This window comes from Patella vulgata, chromosome 7, assembly GCF_932274485.2.
Source record: "Patella vulgata chromosome 7, xgPatVulg1.2, whole genome shotgun sequence".
Classification (NCBI taxonomy): domain Eukaryota; kingdom Metazoa; phylum Mollusca; class Gastropoda; family Patellidae; genus Patella; species Patella vulgata.
In genome coordinates, this window is record NC_065885.2 from 40,138,752 (window position 1) to 40,156,223 (window position 17,472).

Sequence of the window (17,472 nt, forward strand, 5' to 3'; positions counted from 1 at the left end):
GTTGTGAAGATGATATTTTATTATTATAATAGCTATTAATTCTTGGCAGATCTGATCATAGATATGACCTTTGCAGACTGTGTATATCTTATTATTATTATTATCATTACAGCACATTTATAGTGCGCCCTTTCATATACCATGTTCAGGGGCACTTTACAAAGTGACAATGTAATCATAAATAAATAACAAGATTATGATTATGTTAATGATTGTATACAGAGTCAGTTAAAAGCGTGATTAAATAATTGTGTTTTAAGTTGTTTTTTTAAAAGAATATAGAGATGTACAACATCTTAAACTAAAGTTCTAAAAGATCTGACAGGTAAACAGGAGCTAAATTATTTAAACATTTAAAAGTAAGTAATAAAATCTTAAAATCAATTTTGATATTTAACCGGTAACCAGTGTAAATTATATAAAACAGGAGTTATGTGGTCACATTTCTTAGTTAAAGTAACAAGTCTAGCTGTAGTATTCTGTACTTTTTTATACGCCCACATTTAAATGTGGTAGTATATTGTCGTCGCCCCTGTCCGTCCGTCCGGCGTTCCGGCGTTCACAATTGCTTGTGGACGCTATAGAGGCCAAAGTTAATATCCGATTGACTTTAAATTTATACACAGTGTTTAAGGTCATGAGACGAAGAAGCCTATTGATTTTCAGCGATTTCCGATAATTACTGCCAGAGTTATGGCCCTTAATCACTTTGAAAAATCTTGTGGACACTCTAGAGGTCAAAGTTAATATCCGATTGACTTTAAATTTTTTACACAGTGTTTACGGTCATGAGACGAAGAAGCCTTTTGATTTTCAGCGATTTGCGATAATTACTGCCAGAGTTATGGCCCTTGATCACTTTGAAAAATCTTGTGGATGCTCTAGAGGCCAAAGTTAATATCCGATTGACTTTAAATTTATAATCAGATTTTAGTGTATTATAAATGTTTCATTACCGAAAATTAAAAATATGCGCCAACTCTTGTTGACTGCCCGGACAATTTAGCTGCTGTGGGCGTATGTTTCGTTGCCTGGCAACCTATCTTGTAATTTATCTATAAGCTTTAAAGGTAAACCAACTAAAAGTGAATGGGCTGTATTTTTTAATTCTTTTTTTTTTTTTTTTTTTTGAATTGTCTGTATGGTTGTGTTTTCCTGCGCAGTGGACGCTTACGGCTAGGCCCCGGATCCATTCACTTTTTTTGAATTGTCTGTATGTTTGGGTTTTCCTGAGTATGATGTCTTGTCCGTGTATTTGTTTTTTGTGTAAATTTTGTGTGGTGCAGTCCCCCTGCACTTACTAATAGTGGCCTCTACAGTTACAAATTTACGTATTTTACCTATATTTCTGATATTAAAACAGCACAATTTACAAATATTATTTACTTGAGCTCCCATAAGCATATAACTATCAAAGATTGTGGCAATATTGTGAGCAGAATAAGATGAAAATATATCACAATTACCAATTACAACAGGGGGGGTTATGTGAAAATTTACATCATCGTACCAAGGGCAATGGTGATTGGATTTTAGCTTTCAAGTTTTCAGTGGTGCATGACAGTCCATACACTGATAATGCAGGCATCACAGCATAATCCTCAATAAATTTAGTTAGATCCCCTTCCGTGTACTATAGAAACTTTCTGACAGTCCATTAGAGTTATGTTTCTAAGTTTTCTAGATGTTATTTAAGTCAGTTTCAGCGTCTGGCTTTCAATTGATTATTCCATAAACAGGATGGTGGTCAGAAATAATATCGGGCAATACTTCTACTGAGTCAATCAGGTGGTCATCATTCCTGGTAATAAGATCAAGAATTTGTCCCTTTAGATGTGTAGCTTGATTCACATGCTGAACCAGATTATACGAATAAAGTAAGTCAATGTGTAAATACAATAAAACAGAGTATTTTTATACGCCCACAATGAATGTTGTCTTACATTGTCATCGGGGTGTTGGGTGGCCGAATTGTTTAACTTGTGTGCGTTAGATCATTAAGTCTGTCATTGAGTCAAATGGTGTGGTTTTGATTCTATGCTTGAATATGACAAGGAGGAGGGTCGTCTGTCCAATCTTGTGGGGTTTTTCCTGGTCCTCTGGTTTCCTCCCACAGCTAAATATTCCCTGCGTGCAAGCGAATTATTAGAATAGAACCATATGTTAGTTCTGAAATGACCTAGTTTGTGTTGAGTGGACGTTAAACCCAGACTGTATATTGTCATCACCCACATATGTCAGTCTGTTGCCCACAATTGCATGTGGATGCTCTTGAGACTAAAGTTATGATCTGATTGACTTTACATTTCACACTGTTAATGCGATGACGCTTGATTAGTTTTTGGTGTCTGGTTCTTGCTCCCATTACCTGCAAAAGAATAAACATGTTTTAACTATTTATATACCTCATACTCAAATACAGTTTTAAAAAAATATTCAGTTATTTGTTTACTAAATTTATATGTTAAATCATACAGTAAAGGGCAATTTTGTGTGCATTGATGATAAGACAGCAATAATTTAAAATTAATCCTAGTGCATGTATGTATTATCTAATCTATTGACCACATAATAAAACTTATTTCTAAGGTTAAAAAGTAAAAAGCTCTCAGCAATCTGGTACTAATCAATATTAGTGATTAGATAACTGCATTGTGTGTAATTTATGATCAGCTTGGCCATATCACCACCAAACTAATCAGACAAATTTAATCAATTACTTTAATAAGAACATTGTACAACTATGGATACCATCCACTTTACAAAAGGTATGTATGTATTCATTTTAGGGCTGTAGAAGTCACTTTGTTGCTACACGATAAAATTGTCATGGTTTTATTTGAGTTTACATGTAGCTATGATCCCATTATCTTTCATTAAAAGAAAAACGAACTATTTGTTGCATGTTGTTAAGTAGAATATTTATCATCTACATTTATGAAATGTTTCATATTGTTGATACCGAAAATCCATTGATTTGATAAATGCTTTCTGATTAATTTGTATCTTTATGTGTGATAGTGATTTTAAAAGACCAATTGCATTCTCTTAGTAAATCAAATTATCACTGTTGTGAATATTAAAGTCATTTTAGTGCTAAAGGAATCACTTGCGATTTTGTGAAGGGTGAATCTCTAACAGGAATATCAGTCCCAAAATTGTTCAGTATTTACAAAGAAATGTGGAATTGGAATTTCCTTGATCTATTCTGCTTCGCTATATAGGCCTGTTTTAAATCTGATTGACGCAAAACCTGGACATTATCCTGGTATTTTGATTTTGTTTTCTTAATTAAATGTTAAATAAAGAATCTGATTACATATTAGTGTGGATTTTATTTGTGAAATTTGATATTTTAGCCAAAAATGCAAATGGTGCATCGTAACTTAAAGAAGTAGGGGAAAATGATTCATGAGACAAATTTGAATACTTACAGTACAGCTTTAGTTTATGTATTTTTTTATATAAAACTGTATTTCATCATTGTAACAATAGATGTTGGGGATGTTTCCTTCTTGATTTAAGGAGTTGGGTGTTAAACCGTTAAGCGTGACGTTTTTAAAACGTTAACTACCCTCTATTGTGTAATTAATTTGACGAAGTGACGAAGAACTACGTACTATGTTCTAAGAATAGGTTGGGGAAAATACCTTCAAGGCATTATATTATGCCCTACACACAGTGAGTGGCAGTTGTCCAGGACGTTATATAACGACCTACGCACTTAACGGGTTAAAGGACCAATGTGAAATTACCTAGTTTGTTATATTTCCAAGATTATTTTATTATCTAACAAATTGTAATTTAATAGATGAAACAGAGAAATGGGTTCAGTTTGCAGAATATGCTGTACGCAATTACAGTGCTCATAGCTATTTGAACTGAGTTTTAATATGCTCAGTATTGCCCACATGGAAATGTGGTCGTATATTCCCATCGCCCACGTCCGTCCGTCATCTTGTGAACACTGTACAGAATACAATTATCATCTGATTGTTCTGAAATTGGTATTTGTTGTTTATATTAGTGAGATGAAGAAGTCTTTTTAATTTCAATAATTTCCGTTAATTACTTCTGGAGTTATTTATGACCATTGTTTCACTTTGTTGGACCTTGTGAATGCTTGCACGACAAAAGTTATCTTCCGATTTGTATGAAATATATATTTGTGTGCCTCAATCAAAGAATCAACAATCACATCTGGTTATAGTGTAAAATGTCATTTATTATTTATAAACAAATAAATGACTGTAACAAAATTAAAATAAAAACATTAATCAAATGAGCAATATACATGAGTAATCATTAACATGCAGCCCCCCCTACCTATGAATCCTGTTGGACTAAATTAGAGCCCCCATTTATGCCAAAAAGCATCCGCCGCTGGACTCCAGCATAGGATGTCTAGCCCAACGGGAAAGCAAAAGTTTCACAGGGAAAGCAAAAGTTTTGGGTCGGAAAGGCAAAGTTCCAAGGAAGGCCAAAGTTCAGCAGAAGGGCACAATTTTCATAGGCCTGGGTAGTTCTTATGATAATGAAGTTGTGGGTGACAGCAATGGACACCATCTCATGTGTCTTAGCAAAGTGTCTCTGATGCTTTTCATAAACAAAATACATCCCACAGAATCCGACAAGTGAATGCCCTGCGAATCATAAACATATGCAACTGACTGACATAAGCCCGACCTATGTTTCCAAAAAGTTATTTTAGGGAAACGTTGAAACAACAATGACAAACGATAATTAGTTTGAAAAATACGATTGTTATTGTTCATCAACAACCACGTGATGTTTTATCAGTTGCGATATTATCACACCTTGGGGACAAAACGTAACAAAAATGTTTGAAGCAAAGTCCACAATGACATGTGCTAAAATATCCGGCGGCACTAACGAATCACATAAATCGTTCTAACCCAAATGAAGAAATACGATATCTGTATTTAAAAAACGGTCAAAGCCCTTATACAATCGCTGGAATCTGTCATTCAAAACGCACAACCCACCATAGCCGAAACACGAAATACAACACAGATTGAGTGGCAAATGTAAATTAGAATGCACACCACGTAAATGCGGAATTAAACGTTTGATATACGACGAACCAAACAAAGTTACCTTGATCGGAACCACAGGAAATGTGTCCGTATCCAAATCTAATGACGCAAAGTCGCGCCATGCCATCTCACAGAGCCGCCATTTTAAAAACGAGACAAAGGAATCAGGCAAGTGGTATGCAAGCAAAAGCTTAACCGACACGGAGCTCCACAGAATTAATTGTGTAAACAAAGTTGTGCAACCGACACTTTATCCAAGTTACCTGTGGAGTAAACACATGACTGTGATCTATGCTGCCATATCATAGAGTTGCCATTATGAACAGAACAAAGGAATCGTACCAGTGTCGTGGAAAGCGAAGGAGAAAGTCTAAACGACACGAAGTACCACAGAACTAATTATGTAAAACAAAAGTTTGCACCGAACGCGTTATAATAAAGTTACCTCTGAAGTAAGCAAAGCAAATAAGTTGAAATTAAGCACTGCAGGCAACACAAATATAAGCACAACTCCTTCCTCAAACAAGCACGTGCAAAGCAATAGCTAGAGTGCATCATTTGAATTAGTGAAACGAAGAATCCGATTGAATTTCAGTAATTTCTGTTAATTACTTATAGAGTTATGTCCCTTGCTTCTCAAGTTGAACATTGTGAATGCTCGAACGATGAAAATTATGATCTGATCTGTATGAAATTGTCTTGTAAATGCCCCCCTATTGCCTACAAAAGAATAAATATGCAACAACCCTTGTTGACCGCCTGGACGATTTAGCTGCTGTGGGTGTATGTTTCGTTGTCTCACAACCCATCTTTAAGTGATGGATAATGGCCCAAGACTGTCCATTATGTAAATAGAAAGAATAACTGAGGGGCATTAGCCCCGAAGTTTTTCTTTGTATTTACATAATGGACAGTCTGAGGCTATGGCTGTATGATATTGCAAAAAGGGACGATATCGATATTGGCATTTTTTTCAAAGATATTTTTTTTGCGATATTTAATAATAATGTTTCTTTGCTATTAAATAAATTAAATATAAATGCATTAAAGCTGACTACAGTGTGAGTAAGAATTTTGGGTAAGAATTGCTTTATTCATACATTTTAAACATTGCTTTTTTTATAATATAGATTTATTAAAATGAACAAAACAACATCCTTTTTGGATAAAAACGTTTCAATGCTTTTTAACACAATAGCAGGAGACATTACTTATGCCTGTACATATAATTCAATTATACTGAGCGCCATGGAAAACAAATCCCTTTTTTTTCCCAAATATTTTATTACTAGGTGGTTTTGTATGTATAAATTTATGCAATACTATGAACTATTGTTTCACACAATGCTCCCAAACGCAAAAAATATCGGCCCGTGTGCACAAAAAAAAATTGCAAGAGATGCACATGAAAAACCCAATATTCACGTGCAGCATTGTGTGTGAGCCCTTTAAAAGCATGTTTTCAACTTAATGTGCAGGACATGAACTGTGAAACGTCAATCTGTCGTAATTTTTTGTTGGACGTGTGAAGGAATCGAGCTAGAGATGCCGAGACTTACTGAAAATCAACGGAATGAAGCCATGGGAATGTCCAGGGCTGGCATGTCTACACTGCTATTGCCAGACACTTCAATTGTCATCAGTCCACTATTGTAAGGTTGGTGGAACGTGTTCGAGTTACTGGATCAACACATGACCGTCAACGTTCTGGTCCACAACGCGTTACAACCCAGGCTCAAGACCGCTACATCCGGGTCACTCATCTGCGTGACAGATTCTACCCAGCGACTCGAACAGGTGCAGCAGTCGTCGGAAGACAAGGACCAGTAAGTGCCAACACCGTAAGACGTCGTCTAAGAGAAGTAGGACTAAGTGCACGACGACCTTATGTTGGAGCTTTCCTCAGGGATCATCACCGTCAGCGGCGTTTGATATGGGCTCAAGGACACCATACATGGAGAAGAGTAGACTGGCAAAGTGTGCTCTTCAGTGATGAGAGTCGCTTTCATCTTTATCACGCTGATGGCCGTCAACGTGCGTGGAGATGTCTTGGGGAACGTCTTGCAGACTGCTGTGTCTTCAAAACGAATCGATGGGGAGGGGGAAGTGTAATGGTGTGGGGAGGCTTCACATTTCATCACCGGACCGCCCTACACATTTGCAGGGGTCGCGTTAATGCTGTAGCCTACCGTGATGATGTCTTGCAACCAAATGTTGTTCCGATGTTCTGAGCGCACCCACAACTTCAGCACTTCCAACAGGATAATGCACATCCGCATACCGCCCGTTTTAGTATGGACTACCTGGCTGCTAACAACATCAATGTCTTGGACTGGCCAGCCATTTCACCGGACATGGCACCGATAGAACATGTCTGGGATGAGATTGGACGCCGTCTGTATCGGAGACCACAGATGCACACTGTTACTGCTTTAGAAGCTGCTCTTGTCCAAGAATGGAACAATTTGCCCCAGGCCTTCTTTCAAACATTGGTAAATTACATGCGACGTCGCTGCACAGCATGCGTAAGAGCCCGTGGAGGACACAAGCGCAACTGACGTTTGTGCCGTGCTTTTGGTTTTGACCCCTCTGACTTTGTACCGTTGATTACAGATTAAACATCCATAAGTGTACAAATGCGTTGTTATTGATGTGTTCCCATTTGAATATTGTTCACAATAAGAAGGAAAATAAATAAGATATGTTTACAGGATCATTTTGTTATACGAAAAACTAAGTGATGCGTTTTCCATGGCGCTCAGTATATATTAGTTTTGGAATTTTGAATATTATTCACCATGTCTTAATATCCAATTGGGCATATTCCCGTTCGGACAATTTTGGGCGTTTGGAAAATAGCGTCCGAAATATATCGGCAAAATTCCATCCCTGGTAATATATATGATAACAGGGGTTAATATCAATATTACGTGGTATTTAAGTACAGAATTATACTGATTGACACCAACATACTCAACCTTTAATACAAGTTATATTTATAGCACGGCTTTCATGAGTTAAAAGGTTTAACCAGAGGCCGAAGTCTGAGAGGTTAAACCTGTTAACGAATGAAGCGTGCTATGAAAGACTTGTAACATTGTCAACTGCTCAAGATGCTTATTGTTATTGCACAAAAAACCCACCCCACTTCTCTATATGATACTAAAACTCGTGTATACCAACAAAAGTGTGCAATAACATTAATATTGAACATGTCTAGTTAATATGCGTTTGACTTTAAATTTATACACAGTGTTTAAGGTCATGAGACGAAGAAGCCTATTGATTTTCAAGGATTTTCGATAATTACTGCCAGAGTTATGGCCCTTGATCACTTCAAAAAATCTTGTGGACGCTCTAGAGGTCAAAGTTAATATCTGATTGACTTTAAATTTATACACAGTGTTTAAGGTCACGAGACGAAGCCTAGTGATTTTCAACGATTTTCGATAATTACTGCCAGAGTTATGGCCCTTGATCACTTCAAAAAATCTTGTGGACGCTCTAGAGGTCAAAGTTAATATCCGATTGACTTAAAATTTATACACAGTGTTTAAGGTCATGAGACGAAGAAGCCTATTAATTTTCAGCGATTTCCGATAATTACTGTCAGAGTTATGGCCCTTGATCACTTTGAAAAATCTTGTGACGCTCTAGAGGCTAAAGTTATCATCCGATTGACTTCTGATTGATACACCGAGTTTAAGGTATTGAAACGAAGAAGTATATTGATTTTCAATGAATCTTTATGACTTGAACAGCTAAATCCAAGATGTTAAAAGTTTTGTATACTAAACGTTAGCATGGGGACGAACTTTATAAAAACCAAACAAATTCTAATGGTTTTCTGATAATTACTCAATGAGTTGTTACTCTTAATTAGATTTTAATGTATTATAAATGTTTCATTACCGAAAAAAGTAAAAATATGTGACAACTCTTGTTGACTGCCCAAACGATATAGCTGCTGTGGGCGTATGTTTCGTTGCCTGGCAACCTATCTTTGTTTATTAGATCCAAACAAAATAGATAAAATTTCAAATTTAATCCCCCCCCCCCCCCAATCCCCTTCTTTGATATAGTAATATTAATGTTTCAAGATGTATTTTTAATATTCGTATAAATGTCTTTGTGGGGATGAGAATGATTAATTATAATGTTCATCTTAAATTAACTTACAAGAAATTATGTCAATTATGATTTATTTCAGAAGTTGAAAATTAGACACTAACAAAGATTGATAGGTTATCTCATTAGAACTTCTAAAAACTAGTCAGCTGATGACATCCGATATCATTTAATAGAGGCTACTGTTTGATTTGTCAAGATTGTACTAGTCTTTTTACAAACTGCATGTTTTGTGTGTAGTTATTGACTTTTTGGTGTAGATTAAATACAGTTGAAATAAAACATCTATCTGACATTTGCATCCCTTTGTTTAATTCAATTTAATCAAAAGTATTTTATGCCTTTTATTTTAGTAAGGATTGCATTGTATCTGTACTATTACACACTGAAGGTTTGTAATACATGTATAAAAGTACACTGGTTGTTCTAGACTACTATCAGGGTGACTGTAGGAGTTGGAACTACACAAGTAGTAGTGGCTAAGAGGCTATATTTATCTTTACTTTCCACCCTGTGCCTGCAGCTTTATTTAACATTTTATACAGGAGGACTGATATTTATCGTATTGCCAGGATAGTACCATTTTAATCTAACTAAAGTTAGTGTTGTAAGATAACTGCCATATTTTAAAATGGTGTAGTGTGAGGTACAATTTGTGTAGTACCATTGTGATTTGTTCATCCAATAATTGTGGTTCAATGGGCTACTAGTATTAATGAGGTTGATATATGGCCAACAGATATAATCGCTGACTGATATGAATGAAGTCTGTGAATGTAAATTTAGTGAATCAAAAAGATCTATTTTTAAGCAGAGAGCTAGTGACCTCGCTAGGAAATAAACCTTGTTTCTGGAGAACAAAGTTTATGGAAGAGCTTTAACTGAAGGCAGGATAATGTTCTGTGGTGCCTAGATTACATTTGGATAGTAGGCGTAATTTAATATTTATATAATCTTTTAGCAAATATCTTGCAATTTTATACCATGATGCCAGAGATTGATTCTCAGCCTGTACGTTACCGCAACAGTAGATTTAATGGAATTGAAGTAGATTCAACTTATCGTTCTGATAAATTGCAGCGAAGAAGTTTGGATGTGAAATCTATGTGTAAAGATTCAATTTATGATAAAACTATATCATGGTTACGGCATCTCAAACCCTTCTCAAAATCACGATCTTATGTCTGTGATTTTAGCCCAGTCTCAACATCTCCAAATCGTTGGAAAACATCAGCGTTATATGAAAAAAAAGAAACCCAGCTCAGGAAATGTTCAACTCTACCTAGAGATACTAAATTTTTAGGTAATTATTTTTAATAGGACATTTGACATCAGACTATATATTATGAACTGTTGGGATCAAAATAGTTTATTTCTTGAATTGTAAAATTCATTCAAATGTTGTCTGTATTCAACCTTTCCAACAAAAAGTAAGACAAAGAATATAATTGATAACATAATTGCACTGGCCTTGCTGAAGAACTGATCAATAAAATAGTGATCATTCTTTAACAGCATGACGGGGAAATCCAAGACTTAACAATTGACTCTGTAATGTTTAAAAGAAAGCCCATATCATTGCATTTAATTCTGAGAATACTACATTAACACAGATTGCTACTTGGAGGATAACAATGATAAAAATTTTATTGACCCTAATATTAGCTTTTGGAAATAATAGTGGCACACTTAATATTTCAAGAATTATTAAAGCCAAAGCAACATAAATATCTGCCAAGATTTAAGTATGATGAAAGTAAGATATGGGTAGTCTGTTGTTTTTTTTTTTTTAGAAAAGGTGACATTATTGTTAAAAAAAAAAATTCAATTTGATTAAATGAACTGGTTAATCCTGTTATCTATGTGGATAGTGGACCATATTTCTTCTTATTGTTTTTATACGCCCACATGGAAATGTGGTCGTTTATTGCCGTCGCCCCCGTCCGTCCGTCGTCCACAATTTCTTGTGAACACTCTACAGACTACATTTATCGTCTGATTAGTTTGAAATTGATATATATGTTGTTTGCATAAGTGAGATGAAGAAGCCTATTTAATTTCAATAACTTCCGTTAATTTCGTCTGGAGTTATGGCCCTTGTTTCACTTTGTTGCACCTTTTGAACGCTCTAATGACAAAAGTTATCAACCGATCTGTATGAAATTTATATGCATCATTTAAATTAGTAAAACAAAGAAGCCTATTTAATTTCAGCAATTTCTATTAATTACATCTAGAGTTATGGCCCTTGTTTTACTTTGTTGAATCTTGTGAACGCTCTAATGACAACAGTTATCATCCGATCTGTTTGAAATTGATATGCATCATTTAGATTAGTGAAACGAAGAATCCTATTGAATTTCAGCAATTTCCTTTAATTACGCCGTGAGTTATGGTCCTTGTTTCACTTTGTTGTACTTTGTTTATGCTCTAATGACAAAAGTTATTATCCGATCTGTATGAAATTTATATGCATCATTTAGATTAATAAAACAAAGAAGCTTATTGAATTTCAGCAATTTCCGTAATTACATCTAGAGTTATGGCCCTTGTTTCACTTTGTTGAATCTTTTGCACTCTCTAATGACAACAGTTATCATCCGATCTGTTTGAAATTGATATGCATCATTTAAATTAGTGCAACGGAGATGCCTATTGAATTTCAACAATTTCCGTTAATTACACCATGAGTAATGGCCCTTTTTCACTTTGTTGTACCTTGTGAATGCTTTAACGACAAAAGTTATTATCCGATCTGTATGAAATTTATAGGCATCGTTTAAATTAGTAAATCGAACAAGCCTATTGAGTTTCAGCAAATTTCCGTTAATTACATCTAGAGTTATGGCCCTTGTTTCACATTGTTGAATCTTGTGAACGCTTGAACGACAAAAGTTATCACCCAATCTGTATGAAATTTATATGCACCATTTAAATTAGTGAAATGAAGAAGCCTATTGAATGTCAGCAATTTCTGTCAATTACTTCTTGTTTTACTTTGTTGAACCTTATGAACGTTCGAACGACAAAAGTTATCATCCGATCTGTATGAAATTGATATGTATTATTTGAATTAGTAAAACAAAAAAGTCTGTCGAATTTCAACAATTTCTGTAGATTACTTCCAGAGTTACAGCCCTTGTTTTAGTTTTTAGAACCTTGTGAACCCTCAAACGACGAAAATTATAATGTCATCTGTATGAAATTGTCTATTAAATGCCTCCTAATTACCTACAAAAGAACAAAATTACGACAACTATGGTCGACCGCTCGGACGATTTAGCGTCTGTGGGCGTATGTTTAGTTGCCTGGCAACCTATCTTCATTATAAGCTATGCCAAACTATATTGTAAGCTGTTTGTTATTCTGAAGAATATTGTTAGGAATCGGGTTGCTTTTTATGTTGTACATTTGGTCTGAAAGATTGTGGAGTAAACCCAGGAATCCATCAAAATATTTTTTTTCATTTAGTCTTTAAACTGGATACATTTATACACAGTACAGTAGGTAGAATTCGACCTTATGTTAGGTGAAATTGTATAGTAGTTACATGTACATCTGGCATTTACCTGGTTCCAATGGTGCCATCCTTTAAATACTTCTAAAATTATATGAATAAGACATGGTATCGATTAATATTACTAGTGGGTGGCCTTTATATTCGTAGTATTGGCTCACTAACTAGAAGGTTCCGGTGTTTGATCCTGGTGTTGGTGAAGAAAGTTCCTTTGAACTTTCCAGCATGGTTTTCCCTTGTCAGTGGTGCAGGACAGGAGGGCCTGACAAGAACAGTGTCTGTCTTAATGGGATGAAAAACTGAAGCCCTTTGGACGTAAAAGAACCCTTGCCAGTTGGAATTTAATGTATATACGAGTAGGTCATAGTGCCTCTGTTCGGGCCAAATTTCCCTCATACATGTAGCACATTGTATGGTAGACGCCCATTTTCATTAGCAGAAAAGTAGGACTTTAAACCCCATTTCATTTCATTTCACTTCACCAAAATTCATTATCCCCCACCTTTCACACATAAACACTATCAATGCATATTTAATTAGCCTACTGTAATCTGATTGGTCAATCCTTTGAAACTTTGAAAGTGAACTCTGCCTAATGAGTGCAAGGTTAGTAATGGTCATGATATTGGTACAAGATCTTGTCTTTAGTAAGACCATAAAAAGTTGCAGGTGTCTGATAAAACGTTCTGTTCAAATTAAGACATAAGTAGGTAAATAGGTCGGCAAATAATCTAGAAAGGTTCAAATTGAAATAACTGGTGGCAAATTGTATGACTATTTCCCTCAAATTATGAATACAAACACGATTATAATTAATGTCACGCTGTTCTAACATTGACTTCATTAAAATGTTGAAATTATGCAGATGTATGGACTGTCATTGCCAATAAGTGTAGGTAATGTACTAATTATTTACCTATTATTTACCTATGTACCAGTTGTAATTCATTAAGATTGATGGGCAAGAGTTGGGAGGTTAATTAGATAAATGACAGATTCAAGGGCGTGGATTTGTCATAACTTTTGGGGGGGACGGACGAACCCTTTCATTACCAAACATAAATAATAATTACTAACAGTTTACCAGTGCTATTTCAATGAAAGCTGTAACTAGGGGTAATATGATGACGATATGGTAAAATTGACTACCTACAATTAAGGAGGAAGATATCGTGAAGATGAATTACTGTGACAGGACCCAAGGCAGTGGTTAGATAGCCTTCAGAACGGGACATTCATGTGGATATAAACCTGAAAATCTGTCCTGGCGATCAAAATCATAGGGGGGACAGAGACCTATTCGTCCCCCTGTTCCGATTCTAAGTGGGGGACCTGTCCCGCCCCACCCCCCTAAATCCACGCCCATGCACAGATTAACCCCATGATTATCGTAATAAAAATATTGATAGTCCTCTCATACATAGAATATATGTAATTCATAATACATAACATGGTATATGGCGGGATTTAAGGGCCAAACCTAAATGTATGTTGAAAGTGTTATTATACATCATAGAAAATACCTAATACCTAAGATGCAAAATACATATGTCCTTATACTTATAATGATGAATACATAATACCGTTAAAGTAAAAGTCAAATTACAAATGTTTTTTGGAAAAAATCCACTATACACTTCAACAAAGCAACTTTGCAAAATGACATTTGTCTTTTAACCCATCTTGAGTTCTTGAGGTCAACAGTCAACGTTTAAAGGTCATGGGGTTATATGTAAAATTGTTAAAATGAATTTAATGCTCCCAAGAAGGAAAGACAACTCTCAATGACATTGGGAAAATAAAGCAGACGGCAATGGTTGAGGAAATTTTATCAGATTTTCACAGTAGAATTACAAATATATTGATTTTCAATGAATTTTTATGACTTAAACAGTTAAATCCATGATATTAAAAGCTTTGCATACAAAACGTTAGCATGGGGCAGAACTTTATAAAAACCAAACAAATTCTAATAGTTTTCTGATAATTACTTCGTGAGTTGTTGCTCTTAATCAGATTTTAGTGTATTATAAATGTTTCATTGCCGAAAAAAGTAAAAATATGCGACAACCCTTGTTGACTGCCCGGACGATTTAGTTGCTGTGGGCGTATGTTTCGTTGCCTGGCAACCTATCATAAAGACAATGTATTTCCTACAAGATAAAGAATATCAATAAACAATATGTGATAATTAAATAGTCTTGTATAATTGTCATCATGGTTTTCTGATTATTGCTTGATATAAAGACATACAATCTACTTGTAAATACTTCTTCAGTATCTATATTATATTACACAATTCCTTTTCAGTTAATCATACAAATTCTAGACATGCCTAATGGTACTATAACAATTCATATCAATGGAATGCACTAGAAGGAAATTTAGCTTGTTCTTTTTTACAAATAATTTGTTCATGCATAATGTGAAAAGCATATTGTAACAGAAAGAACTAAAACCCTCTGGATACCAAAGAAATTCAAAGAAAAAAAAATGAATTTTTAGTAAACTAGTAAATGGACACATTTAAATTTAGAAAGATGAATTTAAATTTATTTTGTATGCAATTTCATGTTATACGTATTGTTTAATGGTCGAGAGCGAGACATTAAGTAATATATTGTAACAAAATTCGAACTCAGTCATCCTTAGGGTGTAACGGTGATATAATAATACGGTTTTTTTAAATCGGATAAAAATAATGACCTCTATAGGGTCCACAAGCTAAAAACGCGATTTTTCGTACAATCAGGGGCCATAATTCAGGAAGTTATGGTCTGATAAGCGCGAATATGGAAAGGAACCGAGATCTGTGGGTTATAAACATACATTTCAAGTTTAAACCAAATTGGATAAAAATTGTGACCTCTATAGTGTTCACAAGCTAAAAATGTGATTTTTCGTACAATCAAGGGCCATAATCCATGAAGTTACAGTCCGATACATGCCAATATCGAAAAGAACTGAGATCTTGGGGTGATAAACCTATATTTCAAGTTTCATCGAAATCGGATAAAAATTGTGACCTGTAGAGTGTTCACAAACAATTGTGGACGGACGTCCGGACAGACGGACAGGGGCGACGACAATATACGTCCACATAAAAATGTGGGCGTATAAAAATATGGTATATCAAGGTTGTGGACCCTATAGAGGTCACAATTTTTATCCGATTTTGTTGAAACTTGAAATGTAAGTTTATAACACAAAGATCTTGGTTCCTTTCGATATTTGCGCATATCAATGTAGTTTTTTGAATTATGGCCCTTGATTGTAGGAAAAGTCGCGTTTTTAGCTTGTGGACCCTAGAGAGGTCTTAATTTTTATCCGATTTAAAAAAACGTTTTAGTGTATCACTGTTACACCCTAAGGACGGCTGATTTTGAATTTTGTGAAAATCGGCCCAAAACTAAGAGGCAAAATGGCTGCCCCTCGTTCTCAAATAGCGTAAAAATATGGTATATCAAGGTTGTGGACCCTATAGAGGTCAAGAGGTCACAATTTATCCGATTTTGTTGAAACTTGAAATATAAGTTTATAACCCAAAGATCTCGGTTCCTTTAGATATTTGTGCATATCAAATTGTAATTTCCTGAATTATGGCCCTTGATTGTAGGAAAAATCACTTTCATTTAGCTTGTTCTCTATCCATCTCTCGAAAATGTGGGCATATCCTGCCTGGCAGCTGCTGGTTAGTTTGAACATGGACGTTATCACCAAACTTGTACTTTTATTACTTAGAGAGGTATTTTAATCTTATGGGAACAATATTTTGTGGGTGCTGTTATAACTATGGGTTAATAAGATGGTAACATCCTGTATAGATAAAGAGTATCGTAAGAAATAGGAGGGCAGGTGAACACCTACTATCGTTTTAATGATAAATCTTTCTGATTAGTAGCCATCTTAAAACTATAGCTATATTCGAACTGACTTTAATACTACATCAAAAATATCTTAGTGATAACAACATCTTCATACTTATAACTTAGTGGTAAAACATGATCTACATCATGTAACACATTTTATAAAAAAAAAAATACAACATATATCCTCCTGTAAAAAACCCAGATTCAAATATATTTAGCAGTAGCTATAAGACCATGTGTATGGAAAAATAAAGCTATAAGAAAACTGAAAATCTAGAAAACAAAAATGTTTTTTTTTTTTTATAAACTTATAAGTTATAGATCTGGTTCTTATTTTAAAAATTCATAAAATAATCAAAAAGCAATATTATTCATCAAAGACAGGCTGATATAAATTTGTTGATTCTTGTACATGTAATATCTCTGTGCAAACATTTTCAATCAAAATCATAGTTGTGGTGTACCAAGGAAAACTTGTTGGATTAACATGAGCTTTGATATCAATTAAGAGCGTGTCCGTGAGAGCACCATGCAGGGGGTGACGGACCTTGGGTCAGGGATTTGGACAAAAATTTTTCTGTGAGATGGGTTAGTACCCAGATACATCCCCACAAAATATTAGATTGATTCAGTTGATACCAACCTCAAAAATTGGAAAAATATATTTTTATAGAAAAATATGCAAAAAATGGGCAATTTTGGAACCAAATTTGGATGATCTGCTATTCGGACAATAATTGATTTGGACAGACAAAATTTTGGACATTAGTAGGACCACTCAGGTGCCTCATGCACACAGGAGTTTTAAGTTTCTACTGCTAATGATATCTTGCTACTGACCGGTTACCCAACACTCTCTGAAAATTGAATTTAATGAAAACCAAAGTTTAAGATGCTATAG

The 17,472-nt window shown here is 34.9% G+C and overlaps 1 protein-coding gene across 2 annotated transcripts in view; it reads left to right on the forward strand.

Annotated features, from left to right (window-relative positions):
- Positions 1–17,472, forward strand: part of LOC126828368 (cyclin-dependent kinase 17) — a 162,691-nt gene that overhangs the window by 35,695 nt on the left and 109,524 nt on the right. Inside the window, exon 1 of one of the 2 annotated variants that reach the window (XM_050558136.2) lies at positions 9,550–10,488. The exons of the other annotated variant lie outside the window; for it this stretch is intronic. Within the exon in view, the coding sequence (XP_050414093.1) occupies positions 10,170–10,488 (319 nt within the window). The 5' untranslated portion in view covers positions 9,550–10,169. Of the gene's footprint in view, positions 1–9,549; positions 10,489–17,472 lie in introns of those variants that run through there. 2 annotated transcript variants of the gene reach the window in all.